General features: G+C 43.8%; 2 protein-coding genes across 9 annotated transcripts; one reads left to right on the top strand and one right to left on the bottom strand.

Moving 5' to 3' along the window:
• Positions 1-149: 149 nt before the first annotated feature.
• Positions 150-11,338, top strand: LOC308108692 (uncharacterized protein). 4 transcript variants are annotated; one of them, XM_080461846.1, is made up of 18 exons: positions 150-309; positions 1,355-1,528; positions 1,612-1,732; positions 2,456-2,646; positions 3,768-3,863; positions 4,256-4,397; positions 4,563-4,634; positions 5,066-5,181; positions 5,746-6,444; positions 7,369-7,425; positions 7,545-7,642; positions 7,721-7,814; positions 8,041-8,153; positions 8,303-8,444; positions 8,528-8,664; positions 9,068-9,185; positions 10,986-11,038; positions 11,121-11,338. In XM_080461846.1, the coding sequence occupies exons 1-18, from the start codon at positions 295-297 to the stop codon at positions 11,290-11,292; spliced, it is 2,610 nt and encodes an 869-aa protein (XP_080317972.1). In that variant the 5' UTR covers positions 150-294; the 3' UTR covers positions 11,293-11,338. The 4 variants fall into 4 exon arrangements, with proteins under 4 accessions (XP_080317972.1, XP_080317971.1, XP_080317970.1 ...); XM_080461845.1 differs by having other exon boundaries at positions 160-309; positions 8,041-8,159; positions 11,121-11,313; XM_080461844.1 differs by having other exon boundaries at positions 160-309; positions 10,986-11,313.
• Positions 11,339-11,370: 32 nt separating this feature from the next.
• LOC308108694 (N-acetyllactosaminide alpha-1,3-galactosyltransferase-like) lies at positions 11,371-21,876 on the bottom strand. Of its 5 annotated transcripts, none has more exons than XM_080461849.1 (6): positions 21,538-21,876; positions 19,516-19,575; positions 19,345-19,434; positions 18,011-18,106; positions 12,706-12,843; positions 11,371-12,343 (listed from the first exon to the last, which is right to left on the bottom strand). In XM_080461849.1, the coding sequence occupies exons 2-6, from the start codon at positions 19,518-19,520 to the stop codon at positions 11,659-11,661; spliced, it is 1,014 nt and encodes a 337-aa protein (XP_080317975.1). In that variant the 5' UTR covers positions 19,521-19,575; positions 21,538-21,876; the 3' UTR covers positions 11,371-11,658. The 5 variants fall into 5 exon arrangements, with proteins under 5 accessions (XP_080317975.1, XP_080317978.1, XP_080317974.1 ...); XM_080461852.1 differs by having other exon boundaries at positions 19,544-19,578; positions 21,538-21,807; XM_080461848.1 differs by having other exon boundaries at positions 19,516-19,578; positions 21,538-21,746.
• Positions 21,877-23,690: the final 1,814 nt, after the last annotated feature.

The following is a 23,690-nucleotide window of genomic DNA, read 5'->3' as shown; positions in this document are numbered from 1 at the left end:
ATACATATGATGATGTTGTACGTTTCCATAATAAATTGCACATCTTGTTTCGTTTCATCTGTAATGCGGACGCTGCGTGAGTCTTTTCTCTGAGCACGCGGGTTTTGTCGGAGGCGCATTGAACGCATCACGCTCCGTCCCGTTATAAAGTCCGGGGAAGAGACTGAGCTCGGTACAAACAGTCACAGCTGATCGCTTCGTGCCGAACAAACAACGAAGATGAAGACGGGAATAGGACTTTAAACCACTGCAGATAGTTTTGTTTTTGTTTTTGTTTCCCTCACCGCGGGACAAATGGATGCAACAGAGGTAAAAACTAAGTTTACTTCATGACAGCGTCGATTAAGAAACATAAAGTCAGAAGTGAGACACGCACGTGTAATGAATTGTACTTATATAGATAGGAAGTTCAGTTATTACATTATTCACCCGTTTCTGCGCCTTGTCAAATTCAGTTGCTAAGTGCGTGTGCGTGTGTGTGTGTGTGTGTGTGTGTGTGTGTGTGTGTGTGTGTGTGTGTGTGTGTGTGTGTGTGTGTGTGTGTGTGTGTGACTTTAAAAGAATTAAATGAGTTCATTTTGGTTGTATTTGTATCATTTGCTTTGTTTTAATTTATTTCTTCTCTCAGTTGTGTTGTTGAGACGTTTTTTTAGTATTTCTTCGGTATTTGAAGTTGTTTGTGCTTCATTTTGTATGAATACACACTTTTACTCTTACACTTAACTACACAGCTGTATTTACACACGCACAAATCAGTTTTTGTTTTATTGTTTTGTGTACAATTAGTGTTATTCTTGAGGTTTTTCCCTTAACTCTTTAGGGTTTCGTTTTGTTTCTGAGCCATTTTAAGGCTCTTACATTACTTAATGTGTCATTGTGGTTGTTTAGGATCATTTTGACAATTTTCCAAAGCGAATTTTGGTTGTTTTTTTGTTATTTATAGCAGCTATTTATGATTTAATTGTCATCGTTTGTGACGTTTTGAATTCAATAGCAATCCTGTTCCTTTGAGGGAATTATTTCGTTACACCAAACGTCTCATTTTGGTTGTTTTGGCTCATGTTTCCTCCTTAAATCCACCCAAAGGGAAACTCAGTTGTTTTGTGTGGTGTGTGGCGCACAGATGCACTGGGAGGGGGGTGGGGAGGGGGGGTGGGGGCGTTCAACTAAAACATGCTGGCAATGTCAGCTGTCTCCACAGAAACAAACAGCTGTTCCTCCACAAAACATGTGAAAACACCTTCAGCCAAACAAAGTTCCTGTCACTTCAACATGGACGCAGGTCATTTACGTCATCGGAACAAAACCAGCTCTAGAAATCCATGTATTAAAAGGACGATGTGTCCTGATGCAGGAGCTGAAGCAGATCACCACATGGCTCGGCCAGGAGGGACTCCACCCCGACTCACACAAAGAGGCTCAGCTGCGTTCGCTGTGGCGAGCGCTCCAACACACGAGGAGCCGCCTGGGCAGCGTGACCTCCGACCTGGAGGCCCACCGCTCGCAGCACTCGGCAGAGATGGCAGAGGTGAGTTCTCACTGATCAGCCGGTGGGAGCGAAGGTCTGTGTCCGCCAGCCACCGACACCTGACGTGTCTTTGTGTCTGTAAGGTTCGTAAATCTCTGGAGCAGATCCGAATCTTCACCGGGCAAAAAGACCTTCTGGCTCAGGAGATTCAGGACGAGAACGACCAGCTGAAGGAGCAGATGAGACGCCTGATATCAATCCAGGGTGTGTTTTCTTTTTTCTTTCGTAATCACGGCAGTCTTGTGTTGAGTTGTCAGTCATATTATGTAAAATCCACTTCCTAAAGGTTCTCCAGCAGGACTACTCGTCCCCATACCGGGACTGACGTCCCAGAAGTGAAGACAGTCTGTCCTCTCTCTCCCTGGCTTGTTTCAGGTTTTAAAAAGTGTGTTGCTCCAAGCAGCCAATCAGGAATCAAACCCTATATAGTGTCATCGGGGGTTTAGCCAATCCCAATCAAGGTAGGCCCTCCCTTTGACTCCTCCCACAATAAGGCAGCTCTGCTCTGGCACATGGCACCACGAGAGGAAGTACTTCCTCCTCTTCCCAAGATGGGCATGTGTGGGCGGAGCCAGTCCAGCTCACACAGACACAGCAGATTCTGAATGCAGCTCCTATGATCCAATATTCAAATGAGGAAAATCAAGGAGGAGCTAGAAACTTAGAATACTGAAGGTTTCTGGAGCGACCAGACCAGGAGGAGGAGGAGGAAGAGGAGGAGGAGGAGGAGAACAGGAGGAGGAGGAGGTGAACAGGAGGAGGAGGAGAACAGGAGGAGGAGATGATAAGCTGGAGGAGAACTTCAAATTAGTTTTATTTTAATGATTGCTTTCACAATGTCGGCACAAAATCCACAATCCTTGTCTGTTTCTCTTGGTCAGTTTTCTAAGAAATCAAAACACACAAACTGTTTGTCTTTCCTTCCAGATGCTCAGATCAGCGAGGTGGCGAAGATGCTGTACCAGCAGGGCCTGATGGAGTTGATCCCCAGCAGCCCCAGTGAGCAGGTGGCGTACCTCCTGGTGGAGAGGGCTTCCCTGCTGGACGCCACCGAGGGTCCCGGAGGAACCACAGCCAGCCTGACGCAGACAGACGTGTTCAACAGCAGCACACGCCTGGTTAGAGAGAGAATTACCTTTAGTCACCAAAAGCCACAAGCTTCTCACCAAACAGAAATAGACTGATGTGGAGCAGGAACCAATATATTCATATTGATCACAACTGATCAGAAAAACAGAAATTCTTTTGTTTCATGTCGAGAATATTAATTTCCCTTTTCTGCTACGAAGCCTGTCGGACAAGTTAATGCAGTTTAACAGCCTGACACATAATCACCCACTAATGGATTTCCATCCATCCATCCATCCATCCATCCATCCATCCATCCATCCATCCATCCATCCATCCATCCATCTTCTCCCTCTTCTCCGTTTCCGGGTGGTGGTGGTGGTGTCAGTCTGAGCACCGTCACCCGGATCACATTGCACCATTAAGAACTTCCTGCAGGTGGTGAGCCCACAGGAAATAATGGATTTCCTCTAGCATAAAATCATTTGACATTTTGATTAGTATAGCCTTGCAAACATCATATATCAACATATTAGTGATGCTGCCGAGGAATCTAGTTACTACCTCGGTGCTCAAAGTCGTGCTGTCCAGCTGAGTTTGTAAAAATATTCATGACGCAACAGTTATTGGAGAAGTGTTTAGGATATTTCACTTTATTTTGAATCAGATTTCCTTAAAACTGCCTTTATGTTGAGATCGTCTACATTTTCAGAACCAAATGTTTGGTTTTGTGAAAATCTAATCACGTATACTTACTCCGCCACATCAAAAAAAACCTTCAAAGTTTAAATTCAAAGGTTATTATGGCACTACTTTACTGTTCCGGCCCACATGAGATGAAATTGATCTAATAAAATCTGATCTGAAAATACAACTGGATGGAAATCACATTGGAAATAAGCATTATCTTGTGCAATGTATGTACAAGTATGTATGTATGAAGACTGCAGATATTGTTCTGACCGGCAGTGGAGGTGGTTCTAATGATCTGCTTCAATGCTGCTGCTCTGCACAATGTGGACAAGAATCACTAATAACTTATCTTCATATGAGGATTAAAATGCTCAGAGTGAGTCGAGTCATCGTCTCTTGTTGTATGTGCTTGTACTTGTTTTAGAGTTTAAGAAAAACTGAGATGTGTAAAGTTCTTTCATTCGTTCATTATTTTCAGGCCGGCCACAGGGGGGCGCCACGGCATGGGCAGAGCACCTGGAAACGACTCTTTGGACTCCACAAGGCTTCACAGAGCAAACACACGTTAAATCCTGTATGTATACATGATTGTTAAAGCATCCAGCCACTTTGGTACTAATAAACACTAAAACTGCACAAATAGCAGCAGAACCGGACGCCGACTGTCGGCGCCGTGAGAATAGGTGGATCTTCTCGCATGTCATCCTTTCACAAGCATCCAAAATAACCCCGACCTGTTCTTTTTGTTCCAGTGTTGTTAAGCTCTGGCACCAGCACAAGTTAGTGAACTTTGCATGACAGAAGAAAAAACCAAGACACTGAAGCGTCCTGGTCCTCCTGTCCAGGTGTCCTGGCCTGTTTGTGCATGTCGCTCTGATCCGTAACCACCACTCAGTTTCCGTTTAATTCAGAGCCGATTGATGGCTCCAGCACCGATCAGCTGGTAGTTTGTTTTGTTGTCGGTAGTCCGAGGCCGGTCTGGAGAGGGAGTGTTGCCGCCTGGAGCGGGACGTGGAGGAGGGCTCCCGCCGGCTGGCCATGGCTCACAACGAGATCCGGCGTTTGACGGATGAGCTGGAGTCGGCGCACATGACCCAGAAAACCTACGGTGAGCGACGCCACTCAGCCACGCACACAGCAACCGCACAGTATCTTACAACCATCATACGGAGACAAATCTAAAGTTCCACACAGTTTGAAAAAGGTCAGATTGGAAACTTTTAGAAAAAAACAAACCAAAGTGTGCAGTGACGATATGATGATTCTGTTTCAGAGCCTGAACTGGAAGCAGCACAGCAGGAGGTGGAGCAGCTCAGACATCAAGTAGAAAAACTCAAGAAATATGGTAAGAATGTCTTTTTTCTTCTTCTCTCTCCCCCGTGAGCACAGAGACGATGAAAGGAAGTGAAAACTCCTGTCCATTATTTCCAGTTGATCTTCAGTGACCATACATACACGAGGCAGGTATGCAAATTAAAAAAAACAGAAGAAGAAGGATTAAACTTGTTCTCCATGTAATTTTCAGAAAGCTTCATTTCAAATAACTGCATCCTCTTTTTATATTGTTTATTGTCCCGACCTTTCTGAATCAGACTGGACCGGGAGTAATCTGTACTTTATCTAAATGTCATAAACATTTCTGTCTTCATCACCGGTTCCACCTCGTGATTCCTCTTCTCTTTTTACGATCCTCACAAAGACCGGTTGTGACGTCGGCTCATAGAAACTAACCAAACTGAGAAGTTGCAGTTCTGATCTGATGTTTTACGTCTAAAGAAATGGTGGAGCTCCGAAAAGTCAAAGAGCTGAATGACCGTCTGGACCTGGAGATGCGAACCTTCAGGGGCAGAGTTCACTCGCTGGACGCTGAGAAAAGTTCTCTGCAGCAGATGGTAAGAAACCTGCCGCAGCAGGAAAACAACGAAATCTAGAAGAATCTGCGGGAGGAAATGGGGAATAGTCCGGGTCCTGTGTGTGTTGGAGGTGCTGTGTCTGCAGGAGGAGGTGAAGCAGCAGCAGCAGCTTCTTCTCACGGACCAGAACCCCACTGCTGAAGTACAAACCTTTCTTTAACTGGAAAATTGTTGAAAATGAGAGACCATCTGAATGATCATTGGTGAAACGACCACGAATCAATAATAATAAAATAAAAATAAAATAGATGCAAAAGAAAGTAGTGCTTGTTCGAGGCGCCAGGCAGACATTACCGGCGCTCGCCACAGTCCAGGTCCTTTCCTCTACATTTTGGAAGTGCATTAAATGCAAACATTTTGAGGTGATCTCTTTAAAACTAAATCTAAAGTTATTATGCTCTAATCATTTTACTGTTTCACTGCATGTGGACCCTCAACTACACTACGTTTATTTGTGTCTTTACAGTAAATAATTCCAACTCTCACAGTAGAAACTGCAGCGTGAACATGGAGCGTACGGTGACCAGTGTTTGGTTTACTCAGGTGGAGTCTCTGCAGAAACAGTTGGAGCTGCTGAAGTCATCTGTGCAGCAGCAGCAGCAGCAGCAGGAGAAGCAGCAGCAGCAGCAGGAGGAGAAGCAGGAGCAGCAGCAGCAGCAGAAGAACCACCAGCAGCAGCAGCAGCAGCAGGAGAAGCAGCAGCAGCAGGAGAAGCAACAGCAGCAGGAGAAGCAACAGCAGCAGCAGAAGAACCACCAGCCGCAGCAGGAGGAGAAGCAGGAGAAGCAGCAGCAGCAGCAGGAGGAGAAGAACCACCAGCAGCAGCAGCAGCAGCAGCAGCAGCAGGAGAACCAGCAGCAGCAGCAGCAGCAGCAGCAGCAGCAGCAGGAGGAGAAGCAGCAGCAGCAGGAGGAGAAGCAGGAGCAGCAGCAGCAGCAGAAGAACCACCAGCAGCAGCAGCAGGAGAAGCAACAGCAGCAGGAGAAGCAACAGCAGCAGCAGAAGAACCAGGAGCAGCAGAAGAACCACCAGCCGCAGCAGGAGGAGAAGCAGGAGAAGCAGCAGCAGCAGCAGGAGGAGAAGAAGCAGCAGCAGCAGCAGCAGCAGCGGCAGCAGCGGCAGCAGCAGAAGAACCACCAGCAGCAGCAGCAGCAGGAGGAGAAGCAGGAGAAGCAGCAGCAGCAGCAGCAGCAGCAGCATCGGCTCGTCACCGTGCAGCTTCAGGCCGGTCGGCTGGCCGAGGTCAGTCCCAGTCCACAAAACCACACGTCAGCAAGTCTAAACAAATTCTCCCAGTCAAGCTCAGCAGAACAATTTACATTAATACCAACATTTAAAATGTTAAAAAGATTAAAAAATGTTAAGTCTTTGGTCTTGTTAGATATTTATTCATCAAGAATTTAAAGATTGACCACTAAAGGGTTTCTATCCAATCAAGTCTATTTTAAAAATGACCCGATTGGCCAAAGAACACATCTTTTACCATTTATCATTAAAAAAAGCTTCCAATGGGCTTCAGCTTCAGATTGCCCTTATATATTATATTATTGAGTACTACTGTGCAACAATAACATGTGTTACTTCCAATTCAATAGTTTTCAAGCTCACTTTTTAAACACTAGTCAATAATACTGCTATTTATGCTGTTTTAAGAAATACTGCGTAGGCCTCCGGATAAGAGTACAACGCCAGGACTTGGTGCTCCAGTCTCTCTCTTTGGTAAATCCACCTCCATATGATCCAAATCTACAGGACAATGCCGTCACACTCGACTCTTTACTTCCAAAATCTGAAAAATTAAGTAATTAAAAATATAAATATCTTTCAGTAAACAGTGTGGGTCTGCTCTGTGCATGAGCTGACTCCCCCACACTCACTCAATGTTTTGTGGCGATAAACTTTGAATATGAGACCATGTGAAATCATTGAAAAGCCTTTAAGAAAACCACTTCCAGTACATGTTCTTCCTGAGAAGTACAAAACTGCATTTAGGCTCCTACACTACATGAAGAACACAGATCTCAATTCTTAGCTAATTTGTTTGCTGCAACACCGATCCTGTGCTATTTTACACTAAATGATGAATATGAATAACCATTTTTCACACGCCTTGTCCAGTTTGTGACGTGAAGCTGCCGAGCGTCTGATTCGTTCTTCTGTCTTCAGTCGCTCTCGGCGGAGCTGATCCAGAGCAATCGGACCTGCAAAGATTTACAACACAAGGTCAGTGCTCAACATGAGACGAAGGAAGATTCCAGCAGATATTTGCATTTCAGAAGAGAAGCTCTGGAGCAGCCTTTTGTCTTACTACATTGCATCGGAACATCTTCATTTCTTTTCAGCTCCATTCTCTTCAGCAGCAGCTGGATAATTCCCACAATGAACTGGCTAAACTCAGAGCCAAGATCTGCACCAACGAGAACAACCTCCAGGACCCAAAGTAAGCTGCTGCTCCCTCATCAATGTGCCTGTCTTCTCATGAGCACAGGAAAAACAAAGCGAGCGTGTCTCTGAACAGGACGTCTGAACAACAAAGAGCCGATTCACGGCGCTGGGACGATTTCTATAAGACGGAGGATGAAGAACAGGATGAAGAAAACCGGCTACAAAAGGTGATTTCTGACTTCAGGCTCAGGTTTGACTGCAGATTGGAACTTGAAGAGCCAATATGGTGTAAAGTATTTGACAGAAAATGCAATCGATGCGTCTTGTACAACAGCCAGAGCGACGGGGTGTGTGCAGGTGATCCCAGCTGGTCTCCACGCCGCCCTGCGGCCTCAATAAGCCCCACGCCACGTGAAAAGTGTAAACAGGGTCGGTGTTTGTGTTGGACTTCAGGACTGTCCCGGCTACCAGGAAGCGGTGAAGACTCTGAGGTCCACCAGAGACGAGTGCGAGACTCTGAAGGAGGAGATCTGTGAAACCCTGAAATGTCTGGACAAAGAGCAGAGGTACCGGTAACCAGAACCAAGAGTCTGTCAGTCTCCCCACATTCAGAACCTTCAGCTTTCCTGACTGGATTCACATTTGGAGTTCTGTGATGATTTAAATCAATGGTATTTCCACCAGATCGATTGTGCTTTCCTCCATCTCCTTGCAGTAAATACCACGAGATGAAGGAACGACACAAAGCCAAACTGTGCCGAGCGAAGCAGAAGTTCTCCGACGTCACGACTCTGCACAACGAGAAGATAAAGAGACTGCAGAGAGAACTTTCCTTGTGCTCTCACTCATTAGCAAAGGTCCATCTGAAGCCCTCTCGTACCCAGGAGGAGTACTTCTGGTGCGTCTTGATGGTAAACGGTGTGGGTTCTGTTATTTGCAGGAGAAGGAGCTTGTGGAAAGCATGAATGCTGAAAACGAGAAACTACTTTGTGAAAGGAGGAGGCTGCTCCAGCAGCTGGATGAAGAGGAGCACAGCAGGAAAGACCTTCATCTCGCCGCTGGCTTGTCCAAACGCAGGTACCGCAAATATCTGCATGACCAAGTGTCGGGTCCAACCTCTGAACATTTATTAATTCTGCAAGGAAGAACACACACCAAGTTAAGAATGGTTTTTCTCGCGAGGAGAACGGACAGAGAGTGTTTCAGTTACAGTCTCCAACCCGCTCTGAAAAACCTCTGCCGCCTCCTCTCCTTTTATTCGGGTTCCTCTTATCTGATTTCAAGGCACTTCCCATCTGCAGACCACATTCCTCCTTACCATAAAAGATCCCAGTGGAGAAATACAAGTCATATTAGATGAGAAAGAATGTTGGTACAATGAATGTGATAACCTTTCGTAAGATTATTCCAACACCAAGTCAGCTTAATGCAGTTGTACTCTGGAAACTTAAGGTAAACTCACTTTTGTTTTCATTCAAAGGGTGGATTTTTTAGAAGTGGAGAACAAGAAGCTGGGAAACCGAAGCTTGCAGTTGTCCAGCCAGCTGGGGGTCGTGCAGCGCAGCCTGCAGAACTGTCACTCGCTTCACTTCGCCCAGGTCAAGCAGCAGCTCCACTTATTTAGCATTTTGACTCTTTCAGCCGCAGTCTTCACTCTGATCGTTGGTCGCAGAAGGAGGGGATGTCTTTTTCTCTTTTTTGACAACGAATGAACAGTGAAAAAGTAAAAACACAAAACGGCTCAATTAGCAGTAATTCTCTGACAAATCTCTCTGAGTGCAAAGTTTTTACTTTTTAAAGTTATTATTCCCCGAGGATCTGCCAGTAGCAACTAGATTTTCTATTTCGAAATGACAGGAAGTTCAAATTTGAACCAAAATTCAATAACCTGCCGAGATGAAGGTTGATTTATGAGTTTAGAGTTAATCCAACAAATCCAAACTCTTTGGCCTGATCACTCATGTAGGGAGAAGTGGGGAACTTTACACATGATACTCTTCAGCCAGCCATCCCAGATGAACGATAACGGCCAGAGAACCGTGGCAGAGTCTTTGGTTCTCTTTTCATGGATGGACGCTCGTGATGCTTTAATCTTGGTCAGTCCCGTTGGCTTACATGCATTACAAGCAGTGATTCCGTTAGATAATCCACACATGCACAGGAATAACACGCAGAAAAAGATCCAAGGATTTAAATGCTGGAGGTGAAGTTGAGTGAAACAGTCTGAACCTCCAGACGTCCAAACATAAAACAGTTCGACAAAAGATATAGAGAGAGGATTTTTAAAGAATATGAAGATGGAGTGTGAGCAAATGTATATTTCTACATGTGGGTATATGTGTGAATACATTTTTATGCATATAAATTGTACATATGTATAATAAAAGTAATTAATATACCTTTTTATCAGATAATTTGCTTTAATATAATAGTTTGAACATGTTTAAATGAATTGAGTATTAAATAAGTGGGAACTAAAGAAAATGATTGATTGAAATGTTTATTTCGAATACGAAAACCATAAAAAAAAAAGAAAATTAACAACAAAGTTTTCCTCTCAAATAATAAATGAATAACTAAAATAAATCAAGAAAAAAACATCGTCAGAGAGTATTCGAAAAGGAGTGAGAAGAAGTAAAAACTTATTTACTCTCACCCCTTGTCACAAATAAATAATATAATTACTTCCTTCCATCTCTTACACCCACACCCACCCACCCACACGTCCTGTGCAACACATAGAATATATATATACATACACGTCCATTCATACATGTCTACAGACATAAACACCTATACCCACAAACAAGCCCACAGTGCAAGGAAAGAAACGAACACTATAAATAACCAAAAGAAATGATATATTTATAGTGATGTCAATCGGTTTAAAAAAACAACTAATTAACAGCCCAGTTTTCTGTAATTAATCACATTGTGTTTCGACTGAAGCCTGAAGTGGAATAGTGGATATTTATTCTGGGAAAACCACGGAACTAATGTTGACTCAACACACAGAGTCTTTATTTAAATACAAAGAATATTTTCATAACATCCTTTTAGCTTTTGGTGAAACTGCTTCTCTCTAAGATCAGCAAAATAATAAAATATTAATTAATGAATAGATTAATAAACATCTAACATCAGTCTGGGTTTTGTTACAGAGCAGGTCCAACACTTCATTAGTTCTACTTCTCCCTCAGTGTTTTGTTCTGCTGTAATTATTCATTATTCATTTTACAGCTTCTGAGACTTTTCACATATTATGTTTTTAACAAATTTGACTAAAAATCATCTGGAACCTGTTTTTAGTACTTTCTCCTGCAAAGCTTCTGTCCCATTGCACAAACACAGATATGAACCTGATAGATTCATTTATGATTCTTTGTTATTCTCTTCAGGAACTGAAGAAAATCCTGACGCAGCAGCAGCAGCCGGCCGTGCAGACCTCCAGGTTCTGTACACCCGGTCTTCTGCAGAATTCCTCACTTTGTGGCAATACAACAGAAATGAATGTTGAACTTTGTCTCCCCCAGTCTCTGGGACAGCAGCAACACAAAGCAGAGCGGTGGGACTCGTCCCGCTCGCCGCTGCGTGTCGGGGTCCTTCAGTCCGTCAGCAGAGATGGGCTACCTGAACCTGAACCGGCCGGGCCGGGCCGAGACCTCAGCAAACCAGGAAGAACGCTCTGCTGAAGGTTTTGATTGATCTGCTGCAAGAATACACTGTACAGACACTATTTTTCCACTAAGTTAAATAAATAACAAAAAACAAGACAAGTTTATTGGTCAGAAGTTTGTCTCATTTTACTTTTTTTTTTTTTTTAACATTAAGATTCAGTCAATTTTATAGCTGCAGGGATCAGAAACCCATTCAAAAGTTCTGGTTTGGTACAAAAATATATGCAGTTGGACGATTACACATATGGACAATAAACGGTTTCACCTATTTAATCACAACAGTGATTATTGAACTTGTATCACAACATTTAGTCACAAATTAAATAATTTCAATAAAAAAAAAACCACGACAATCAAAGTAACCAGAAATTAGTCCGTCACTCACAGATTCCTTCTAGGACTGCCGCAGCGAGTCGTAATGTTTGGGCGCCCACTGCAGCCGCGCCACTCGAATGTCCTTCCTGTAGCCGATCTTCTGGTCCCAGCAGTACTCGGGTGAAAGTACGCGGCTGGGCTTGTGGAGCCAGAAGTACTTATTGAGGTGACTCTCGTCGTGCCACCGGGCCTCCACGTTGTTATGCTTGTCCTCCATGATGCTCCGGTAGCACGACTCGGTCAGGGCCTTCACGCTCCTCCACGAGCCTCCAAACACGGCGGCGTGGTAGTAGAAGTCCCCGCCGTACATGTAAGCCCTGGAGTTGGGGTTGTGGTCGTAGGTGAAGAGCGACTTTGGGAGGTGGTAGTAGTACGCGTGGAGCAGGGCCACGGAATCGCCTAGAGCCTCCGAGCCAAATCTGCCAGTGAACTCCTGATCCACGTCCATGCAGAAGACGTGCGTGCAGCGGTGGCGGACGTCCGACTCGATCACGTCCGATATGGCCTTCATCCGCATCATGGAGACGTCCTGCCACCGGGAGTGCTTCTGAACTCCGATCACCTTCAGGCTCCGCTTGGCGCCGAGCTCCACGCGCGGCACCTTCTCTGGCGCGTCGGTGAAAATGTAGTACGACACGGGCAAACCCAACATGAAGTGGCGCTCCGATGACCTCAAGAAGGTCTCCAGGTAGGCGTCCAGGTACCTTCAGAGGAAGCGAGAGTGCGTGAATTCATCCCCATCAGGATGCGCAACGACTGAGCTGAATGAACCACGTGTACAAATGAGCAGAATTTCAAATATTAGCGTGTGAATAGTTAAAACAACCGGTGGCCACAGGTCGGAAGCATAAAGGAACAACTGAACTGCTGCTGTTGGGATTTTCACACGCGATGGAAGAAGAAATATTAATATCAAATCACCTACATGATCACCTGATATTCTGCAGCTGTCATGTTCCTGAGCAGATGATAGTCACAGATTTGCTTAAATAAACAGCAGGTAGAAGTAAAAAAACCACAAAGTATTCATAGGTTTAAGCCGTTGATCACTGCTCGGAAAACAAACCTGCCCACAGCAAACACAGTGAGAGCCACAGAGGATCCCTTCCTCACGTGTGTCTGGTCGTACAGCGCAGGGTCAAACATCCCCTCCCAGATTACCGGAGCTTTCCATGGCGTGCACGTCTGGACGTCTCCTCGGGACCTGGATCAGGTGACAGGTCAGCCAACTGTCAAACTCTACCTAACGTTTGCCGTGTGCCACGCCGACGTTACGGCCTCCGCCTACATTTTGTGGTAACTCTGGGTTTTATTTGCCTCAGATTCAGACTAGCAGAGTCACTCTGGCGCCATTTGGTTTCCACTGAGACTCCTCCTTTACACTTGCAGTTATAATTTCAACATGACACGACGTCGAAGAGGCTGAAAGTCCTGACTGACGGAGAAAATGCATATCAAACTGACCACTCTCTGTCATGCAGGAGAGTGACTCTGACCAAGAGGGACATCTGAGGTGGAGGGGAGCACAGAGACATTAACAGGTTGCATGTAGATCACGTTTCACTGGGATTTCAGTGAAAGACGATGGAAATTACTGAACATTATTCTGGTAGATTAAAAAAATAAAAGAGGATTTCTGCCAAAGGTCTTGTTTTTATGTCGAATGCATCTCCTGTAGCTACAAGCATTCAAACAAAGTCCGTCAAAGTCAAGAGTTAACCCATCACACCACCAGCAGGGGGCGACCTGCACCTTCAAGTCATTCAATCTGAACGAAGAATGCAGAGTTGCCAGGCAGCGTCACGGGCCTCAGAACTTTTCAGCACTTCCTTGTACCAGGGCTCATATTGTCAAGCTGTAAGACTTTCCCATGGACTCGTTGGTCAAAAGAAACGTCACTTTGAAAGTTTATTGCCCCAAATCCAGCATTTTCATTTGAATATTGGATCATAGGAGCTGCGTTCAGAATCTGCTGTGTCTGTGTGAGCTGGACTGGCTCCGACCACACATGCCCAACCTGGGACGAGGTCAGGGGAATTTCCTCGTGAAAAACCTCAGGGAGACGGAAGACACAGGAATCAGACCGAGAGCCATTTCAAAGGGTTCAGACCATTTTATTACGTTATTCTTGCAGGAAGAGACCAAGTCACATTATCTCTGCATGGTCGTCTTGGTGGCGGTTAATGTTTATTCTGATGATTCGTTACTGGGAGTTTAGTTCAGGTTTATGATTGTAGACTGTCAGAGTCTCTTCTTGAGACATCGACTCACAATTACCAAGTTAGAATTAGAACCTCTTCTGTTGTCTTTTAACTAAACCTGCTGGTTGTGTGTGTGTGTGTGTGTGTGTGCTGATCTGGTCAGATCTCTTCTATGTGTGTGTGTGTGTGTGTGTGTGTGTGCTGATCTGGTCAGATCTCTTCTATGTGTGTGTGTGTGCTGATCTGGTCAGATCTCTTCTATGTGTGTGTGTGTGTGTGTGTGCTGATCAGATCTCTTCTATGTGTGTGTGTGTGTGTGTGTGCTGATGTATGTATAGATTATGTGTGATAATCATTATATTGTTTCAGCAGAGGAAACACTCCATTATCTACAATACTTATGTAGAATCACATCATTTGTTTCTTATTTTGAGGTTTTGTTAAGATGGCCGTTTCCAAGCTTCTTCTAAATGTTTAGTTTAGTTTAGGAGTCATTAATCTATTTTTATCAATCACAACATCTTCATCAGTTAGGTTAATTGTAAAAAGTATTTCGACCATAACCTAAGTTTCTATTCCGTCTTCTGGTTCAGGCTTTAAGGAGTCCAGCCTCATGAAGCTCATTGGTGGATCAGTAACAGAGTCATTATATTTTAATCACAAGGTCAATATGTTCCCACAACCATTTCTTTCTCTGTGAGTTTTATTCCAATGTTAAGTTAAATCAGAGCATCTCGGCCCAGGAGATGGACAGAACCCAAGACAGAACCATTATGTCAACGAGTTGTTATGGGACCAACAACTAGAAGTCATGAACTTCAATGCATACATCCAAATTCATTTGATCCTCAAAATATCTCGTTTAAACTCATTTTGAAGTGAGTGAATGTTATCACCACTCTCCCCGCCTCCGAAAGGAAGTGAGATAAGGAAGTGAAGAGATAAGGAAGTGAAGAGATAAGGAAGTGAAGATCTCACTCACTCCCTCCCTATTTTATTGTTCGTTTAAATTTATTTTAAAATGTTGAGGTTATTAACACTGTGGTTAGTACTAAGATAGTTCCTCACCATGTTTAGTACTCAGCTTCCCGTCTTTTTGAAACACACACACACACACACACACACACACACACACACACACACACACACACACACACACACACACACACACACACACACACACACCCCCCCCCCCCCCCCCCCCCCCCCCCCCCGTCTGGGACTGAAGTTCTGAAGAAAAACAAGATTTCCAGAAGACAAAATGGCTGAAACGACCAAGAATAAAACTGTCAAGCTTCAAAACACCAAAAAATAAAACAAACAAGCAAATCTAAATAGCAAAAAACAACTTTACTGAAAGAAACATTTGAAAAGGCAAAGAAATGTGAGAAAACGTTTAAAATGTCTTCAACAGTACCAACAATAGTTCTAAGGTCAGAAGTTCAAACAGTCCAGAATCAAAGCAGGTAAAATGATTGAATGAATCACCTGAAATGTAGGAGGACAAATAAACACCTAAACGTGTCCTTGATATGTGAATATACCAATTCACTCCACGTACAAAGTACATGGAACGACCTCCCTGTTCGACCAACCCGGTCCTGGTGGTTCCTCACCGGTCAAACCCAAAACGGGATTATTTCACTTCAATGTGTGATCCTGTGCCGTGTAAGTGAATTGATGTACGATCTGTATTTGTGTGTATCCGTGTGTATTACTCGTTAATCACAGACGTGTTTGAGTATCGAACTCGGAGGCAGGAGGAGGAAGTGGTGTGTCTGTGGCCGCGCCCTTGTTTGCCCAGTGTCTCAGTCACGACATTTTTTTACTTTTTTAAATACTACAATTCTTGTTTCTATTCTCTCATTTAATTAATTTATTGTTTTGGTCTGTTGTATTTGAAGTATAAAAACCGCTATATAAATGAAGTTATTACTACTATTGTTGTAATTTTTGTTCTAATACACCAGTTAGATGCCAAAGAAAGAAAAATGAATGAATTCACTGACCAATCAGTGAGAAAAGTGATGGGATGAGGAAATCCCTCTGATGGATCCTGTCGTCTCAATCCTGAGGCCAAGATGAACCTCAGAGGTGAAGAACACTCCTCCACTAAATCCTCCACCCTTCTAGTCGCAGTATTATCAGACAGTGAAACTTGCTTTAAGGTGTGTTTCCACATCAGCATGATGAGTTAATATCACTTCCATCATTCCTGAGTTCTTCATGTGACCTGATGCATCTGAAGAGGGTTCTGGAATGGGCCTGACACTCCTCATATTCCTGGAACATCTTTTTGGCTCTAATGAATCTTCAAGAAGATCAAGAACCACCTGTATTGGTGAAGTTAGTAACTGGGCTTGTGGATTAGTAGTGATGTGTTCTACAGAGTGACAGCATTCGCTCCCTGCAGCATCCTCCTCTCTGATCAACTCCATGGAGTTTCTCTGAATGCTGAGCGCTCTGGAGTGTGTCCACTGTTCAGTAGCTGCTGGGAGAAGAACTGGGTGTGTGGAGTCAGATGTTTTTAAACTCAGTTCCTGACCTGACTTGTTCTACGCCCTGGGTGAACACCCGCCTCCACCAGGCACACCTGAGACGGTGGTTCTAATGTCCTCTGGTGCTCCTCCACAGATTGAGCCCTGGGCGGCTGCCAAAATCTCTCACAGCAAAATCCACAACTGAATAGAACAAATTCTCCTGATTCAGCACATTCCTGACAGATTAATGACAGAAAGTGACAATACTCAACGGCTCCGAGCAGCCCGCTGCAGCGCACAGCTTTACACATTAGTTCACGACACGGTGGAACAATAATGCTGACGGTGCATAACGACTGGTGGTGATCCTCCATGTTTCCTGCTCTTACTTGTAGCTCATGATAAAAGCTGGCGATTGTCGGTGACGGCGTGACACCTCCACCCTGAATCCTACAATTCAGCTCAAAATGCTGATGCTGGTCAGGAACTGAGGTTCCTGCCAAACTCGTGGTGGTTCTGTGTGTGACCGCTCCTTTAACAGCTCCTCTACCGTTTCCTGACTTCAAACTTCATCAACCATATTAATGATTTTTTTTTAATGACCTCAACATCAGCAGAAGGTTCCTCAGCTTTGACCATGAAAGCAGCGATGCTGCTGCTGCTCTCTTGTACCAATGCTGACAGAGCGTAGGCCCAGAGCGTAGGCCCAGAGCGTAGGCCCAGAGCGTAGGCCCAGAGTGTAGGCCCAGAGCGTAGACCCAGAGCGTAGACCCAGAGCGTAGACCCAGAGGGCTCGTATCACCTCATGTTTTCTGTTTTGTGGCTGTGGGCCTTTGGAGGCTCGTTGGTATTAAAGCTGCTGCATGCAGAGAGCTGAAGTGCCGTTAATACAAAACTAAAGTGTTCAGTCCAGTCAGAGACGAACTGAAGATTTTCCTGGTCGCCTTTTTCCCGCTGCAGCTCAGGTTGTTTCTTCGTTTAATTCGGACTCACTGTTGGATGACGGGGAGTTTGGCGGGTCGTGAAATTCAAATCCGTGGACGTCCGAGCGGAGCAGCACTGACGTAATTACGTCAGATGCGCTCAAACTCTGGCTCCGACTACGGTGTGGGATGAGGATTAACAAGGTAGAGCAGCGCATTTCTTTTCCACAAATTCCACTTTATTTCACATTGACGTGCAGCTGATGGGCCGGCGCCGGCCAGACAGCTGGCTCCCACAGGCTTATTGAGGACCCCTGATATATACATTTACATTTCTAAAACCACTTCCAACATTTAACATTAGAACGAAAAATCCAAAGGCCCAAAATGAGTGATCTACTAGCTCACAATTCACACAGCGATTATGTCCTCACTACTAATCAGGGCACTTCTCACTTTGTTTTCTTCTTTATTTCTGTTGACAATTTATACAACAATCACTTTCAGATCGCCTCTTTTGTAATAACCGTTGCATTATGTAAGCATAGGCGTTATTCCATATTCCTCCATTATTACATAATGCGGCGCCACATGACTAATGATTGATGTTGCTTGTTCCACCTGCTGCTTTGGAAGGTTTAGTTGGGTTCTGTTGTACTCTATCATTGTAAGAGCGCTTTGAGATGTTTGTTGATGTGATTTAGCGCTTTACAAATAAAGTTGAATTGAATTGAATTGAATTGATGATTAAATAGTGACAGACTTACCGAAGGTCGAGGCTGGCGTCCACGCTGTCATCCAGAATCAGCATCTCTCCACTTTCTAAAGCACATTTCTCCATGGGAATGTAACCTATTAATAACCTGATGGCAAAAAAAACCCACAAGTTTAGGGTTAGGAAAGATTCAATTTGCAGAAAGAGGCTTCCTGCGATGAGTTTGTGGTGGTGTGGTGACATACTGAAACAGTTTATGTATTTCTTTTTTTAAACACAAAAAATGACAAATCTTAAAACATTTTAAAAGTCTTCCATTGATCATGTAGTTACATTAATCCAGCTGCAATACTATTATTATTAATACTACTATTCTAAATCTTAAAAAAAATACTTGTTAATGAAGTCAGAAATGACAAGAACATTATTCCAGTACTAATGTTTAATATTGTAAATCATTTACCAAAAGTCCAAAGTCTACATTTACTGGAGGGGATCACCAGAGACAGGGACACACAATGGACTCAAATAAATGGGTTCACTGGCTTAAAGTCAACCAAGAAATTTTAATGTTGCGATAATCAAAATACAGAATCAGGTGATACGGATGAAGGTTTTTATTTTACTTTTTAAAAAAGGTCCCATATCATATCGTTTTTCAACAATTTTTTCAAACAGGAGTCAGGGTCCAACAACCTTGTATTCAACGTGTATTTCTCCGAATCCAGTCTTGGTGCTGAATTTCAGCCAGTCTAAAAGCCCCTCTACCGAGAACAGGCAGTTTCTGGTGTTTCAGATCAAGTGGTTTCCCTGTTAACTGCTGACTCTTTAGCCTCCCTTGTTGCTGCCAATAACGGACGTTAAAAACCCGGCAGAAATCTGTTTAACCTTTTAACATCATTTACAAGAAAGTTTCAAAGTTTCTCACCTTTTGTGAGTCTTAATTCAATATAAGTTTTAAATTGCAGCAATGATGTGCGCTAAAGGAAGTCGGTCATCATTTAACAGGGAAACCAGTTGATCCAATGCACTAATATTAACAGGGAATTTATCTCGATGATTCGTACCGATGTTGTCATTCAGCGTATTAAAGCAAGTAAAGTCTTAGACAGAGTTTGAGTCTTTGCACGTCAGGCAGACAAAGTCTCCACTGCTTTGATAATCTGATGTCACGTGAGTTTTACGTCTGATGTGTCCAGCTGGCATTTTTAAAAGAGTTTTATATAGAAACTGAAGTCGTGAGACTATAAAGTCAACCACATTTTTAATGCCAGTGATCCGTACTGAAGTTTGGCTTTTATTCAAAATTCACAAGTTTTCTTATTACTTCATTGTGTTTTTTGCATATTTTTGGCCACTTCTGCAGAGTGTTTGTTAGGCGCTCACCTCACCGACGGCGGCACGAGATAGAAAACACAGAGAGCAACCGGAAAGCAGAGGAAACCTTTCCAAACACTCTTTGCCTTCTGAAAGTATCTGCAAGAATCCAATACACACACACACACACAGATCTTTGATATTATATTAGTGTTAATAGTGAAAAGAGAAAGTAGATACCTCATCCTTGTGTTTAACTGCACGAGACCTCAAACATCCACTGACTGACACTGAAGGCAGCTGCTGAGAAAAGAAGGAGAGCCAATATGGTAAATATAGGTAAACTTTCTCATTTAAAACTCACTTCAGAAGATTCAAGCAGACCGATTGGAAAAAAGAAAAATCTTTAATAGTTCAGAATCAGAAAAAAAACTATTTATCCCAGAGGGACAATTAGGTGGACAAAGAGCGGTACATAAAAGGCAGGAGAGAGAATAAATAAATAAGTTAATTAAATAAAATAAGAAGGCTCGTTTCTTCAAAGCAAGCAGATTTATAATAGCGCACAGGTCGACAGATTAATTGCACATGAACAATATTGCACTAAGAAAATTCCCGGTTATTTCAACCCCTCCGAGTCCAGCAGGAGAACAGCATTGGGGACAGAAGTTGCCGTCCTTCTCTGGGTCTTGCAGGCCGGACAGTGGAACCTGGTGGGAGCAGCTCAAATGCAGAGGACAGAGCATGCGTGGCGTCACTGAGGAGGCAACGTGAGAGGCCGCGCGTCCGTTGCTCGTAGACAGCGCTCAGGTGGCGAGCAGGAAGTCCAATAATCTTTGAAAACACTTTTACAATGTTGTGCAGGTGGCTCCTGCCCTGTAGGGCGATGCAGTGGTACCAGCAGCACAGGGAGAAAGACACGGTACTTTCCATGAAGGTGTAGCAGAATGTCGGTAAGACGTTCTTGCTGACGGAAAAAGAGTTCAGTTTTGTGAGTCGGTACACGCTTTGGTGCCACCTCCTCAGGATCCCCCCAGTGTTGGAGGAGAACCTCCGTTTATAGTCAAACGGACGTGAAAAACAGAGTTTCGACATGAATAAAACACACGTACATCTAACGAGGGATTTTATTAGAACGCAGAATGACAGTGCAGATCTGTCAAATACAGTTCAATATTCCATTTCCTGTTCTCTTCTGCATAAAAACAAGCTTTATATTTGCCAAGCAACCTTTGAGCTGCTGAGTAATTCAATCGACCACAGCAGTGAAAGGTCTGAGAAGTAAATTCAAAAACAAAGGGGAATTGGGAAGCGTTTTACTGATTGGGAAGTGTTTTCTGAGGTTTGTAGTGTTTTGCACTTCCAGGCCAGCGTAGGGAAGCTTCAGGGAGTAACTGAGTTATCAGCATGATGATGCAGAGTAACTTTTGTATTTCTAAAATGACAACATTAAATGTTTTTATGTATGCATTGCAGGATACTTTAGAAGACTTCCTCAGTTACGCAAAATATTTTGAAGCAGAATAGGAAGCATGGCTATTAAAACATCAGGACGATGTTTTAGACGTGAGAACAGTTTATCCAGAACAGCAGGCGAGCTCGACTTCACAAAAGCAATTTAAAAAAGGGTGGGTAAGGTAATGGAACGTGGCCACAGTAACGCGCGAACTCGCAGGTAATCACTTTTGTTTTTACACTTGTATTTTATACATTTGAGATAAAAACGTCCTACAGAGTTCTTGTGACTGATCCTCACCAAAACCCTCTCCAGGAGCAGCGAGGAAGAGGTGCAGAGAAAATAAAGCAACGTTCCTGCAAAGCCTTCTGGTGTGTTAATCCTGAATACTACTCTTTGATAGTACAGCTTAAGCTGGTCCAGGGATTAAACAGACCACACATTTATTTCTCAACACATAGAACTGATGGGATCCACTCGAAAATGTCAACTTTGCACCGTCCGTCTCAAAACAAACCATAAAACTTAAGTAGAGTAATATTCCCGTTAGACATATTCTGAAGTTGCGTTTTAATGAATGTTGTAATATTTGGATTTATTGGAAGCCCTCCCAGGGCTGCCTTCTCCAAATAACAAGTTTAATTACGGCAGATTTTCTCAAATTTGCCTGCTTATGTGCTTTTCTTTGGTTTTATTGATTATCTCTAAATAACCAGTTGATTCAGTCAGACGTCGTGGCTCCACGTTAAACTCACTAAATTCAAACAAAGACACCATGTTGGACTTATTTAGAGTTGATAACTAACCTGAGTTGCCGTCACACGTCAGCATCCAAAACATCCGCAGGTTTTTGTGCACGTGTCTTGAAAATGTTTGTTTTTAAAAAGAAAAAAAAAAGAGTTTTAACGAGTTCAATCAGGCTCGAAACGAAAAGGGAGCGACTTCCTCCGGTTGGACGGTGAACCCGGTGTGCGGTTCCCTCCGTTCGGCTTCACAGGTGAACCGGTGTTATGATGATTTCTGCAGGACAATCACGCACCCCACACCCACATGCGGGAGCGAGCGCAGCGGCGCGTGCGCGAGGTCTCATGAACTTAAATGCATCCAAATGAAGCTTGTGCACCAGGAAGTGTCTGTAGCGGGGTGGAATTCTACCAACTCACATTACTGTAGGGAAGCTCTAAGATCGGAGTACTTTTAGATTTACCTTTTAAAGTGACTGAACATTTTTACTCCCACTAAAATACAATTTACATCAAGTAATCTACTTTCACAGTCTCAGTCACTACTTTGTACATCTGAATTGGTAGCCGAGTAGTTTGTTCTTTTAACAGAAAATCCAACACATGAACACATTTTACACTTTTGATGAGCCTAACTTTTCTAATCTACAAAAGTTGAATGTTGAGTTTATTATTGTTGTGATCAAAGACTGACAACATATTTTCCTGAAGCATCCATCGTTTATCCAGAAACAGCAGACTGATTAAATAATTAAAAAAACAAAACAACCCAGCATTCTGTCAGTAATTTAGGGATGCAAACAGGGAGAATGAGCCATTATTTAGCCAGATTCATCAAATAACTTAGATTTTTAATGGAAGTAACTTAATGTGTTTTGGGAAACTTTCCTCCCTCTGGTTCGGGGATTAACCACCTTCACATTTGAGGATAAGCTCTCCTGTCAGGACGAGGACTGCAGCCAGAGTTTTAGAAATACTGAGGTCCACCACTCATCATCCTCCTGCACGTCAGTTACAAAGTAGGGAACAAAGTTCCATTGTTCCAACCCAGCTCTGCGAGGAGGAGGAGGAGGATGTAGGAAGTAACAACAAGCAGGTGAGTTTGGGTGAAGTGAAGGTTTTATTAGTAGTTCTCAGGTTTACAATAATCAAACGGAGACCAAAGACACAACAATGCAACAAAAGGTAATCCCCAATACTAACTGTACAAGGATTGATTTCATACAGTATAACAAAAAGGCAGCTTCTTCACTAGAAGGCCGTTAACTAAACGTTCAAATAACACAAATTGGCTAAACACGCGTGGCAACATGGAAACAAACTAAACACCTGATTTACCTCAGAACACAACTGCTGGTACGGTCACCAAAGTGTTGGTCTAACGTTCAGTTTAACTAAAATTCACACCCTCAAAGATCGGACTGGGGCCCAGTTCAAAAGATCACGTTAACTAGTCCAAACACACACCACGGTGCTCGAGGCAGACCGAGCAGAACCTCCTGCCTCCGCCGCCACGAGGCGTCTGCTGGAGCGTTTCAATGACCTCAGCTGGTGAGCTGATCGGCCAATCAACAGCCATCCTCCAATCAAAGTGCTCCACATCCGGACAGGAGGAGGATGAAGTCAGTGAGGATAAAGGCCTCTTCATCCTCCATAAGAACAAGAGGAAAGTTCGGCAGTGCGGGGTCCTGTCGAACAAAATGACGTCATTTCCTTCGGCCAGCTCCTTCTGGCCGAACAAATTAGTTTCGGCTGTGCCAACCGCCCTGGCCGAACTATGTGGGAGCCGCACTGCCGTGTGCTGCGCATGCGTGTTCTAGTTCGCTCATGACGATCGATAATATTTTAATCATATTTAGCTCGTAACAGCGCTCCTGTACGAGCGCCGCAGCTCGTTAAAATGTCGGAGTGCAGGCTGACGTGATGCACCTGAACGCATCACGAACAGCTGTCAGCTCCTGGAGTTAAAACTGGACCAACATCGCGCTCGGACAAAAACTTTTTTATAACTGAAAAAGTTCAGAGAAATGTATTTCTGAAAGCACTGGAGGCCAGAAATAAACTGTGCAGTTGAAAAGTTTAAACGCCGCTTCACAGACTTGTGCCTGCTGCGAGGGGGCGTGGCCTGCTGTGAGGGGGCGTGGCCTGCGAGTTCGGCAGCTTCTTATCGGAGTATGAACAGTCCTGCCGAAAAAGCTGTTTTTTTCTGCTGCTGG

This window comes from Lipophrys pholis (assembly GCF_963383615.2).
Source record: "Lipophrys pholis genome assembly, chromosome: 4".
Lineage (NCBI taxonomy): Eukaryota > Metazoa > Chordata > Actinopteri > Blenniiformes > Blenniidae > Lipophrys > Lipophrys pholis.
This window is presented reverse-complemented; position numbering and strand designations above follow the sequence as displayed.

Bases quoted from the DNA above. Each gene is read 5' to 3' on its own strand.
- LOC308108692 (XM_080461843.1), top strand. The intron at 4,635-5,065 runs GTAAGAATGTCT...TTACGTCTAAAG, and splicing joins AGAAAAACTCAAGAAATATG to AAATGGTGGAGCTCCGAAAA. The intron at 8,665-9,067 runs GTACCGCAAATA...TTTCATTCAAAG, and splicing joins GCTGGCTTGTCCAAACGCAG to GGTGGATTTTTTAGAAGTGG.
- LOC308108694 (XM_080461849.1), bottom strand. The intron at 18,107-19,344 runs GTGAGCGCCTAA...TTTTGCCATCAG, and splicing joins CTCGTGCCGCCGTCGGTGAG to GTTATTAATAGGTTACATTC. The intron at 12,844-18,010 runs GTAAGTCTGTCA...CACCTGATCCAG, and splicing joins GACGCCAGCCTCGACCTTCG to GTCCCGAGGAGACGTCCAGA.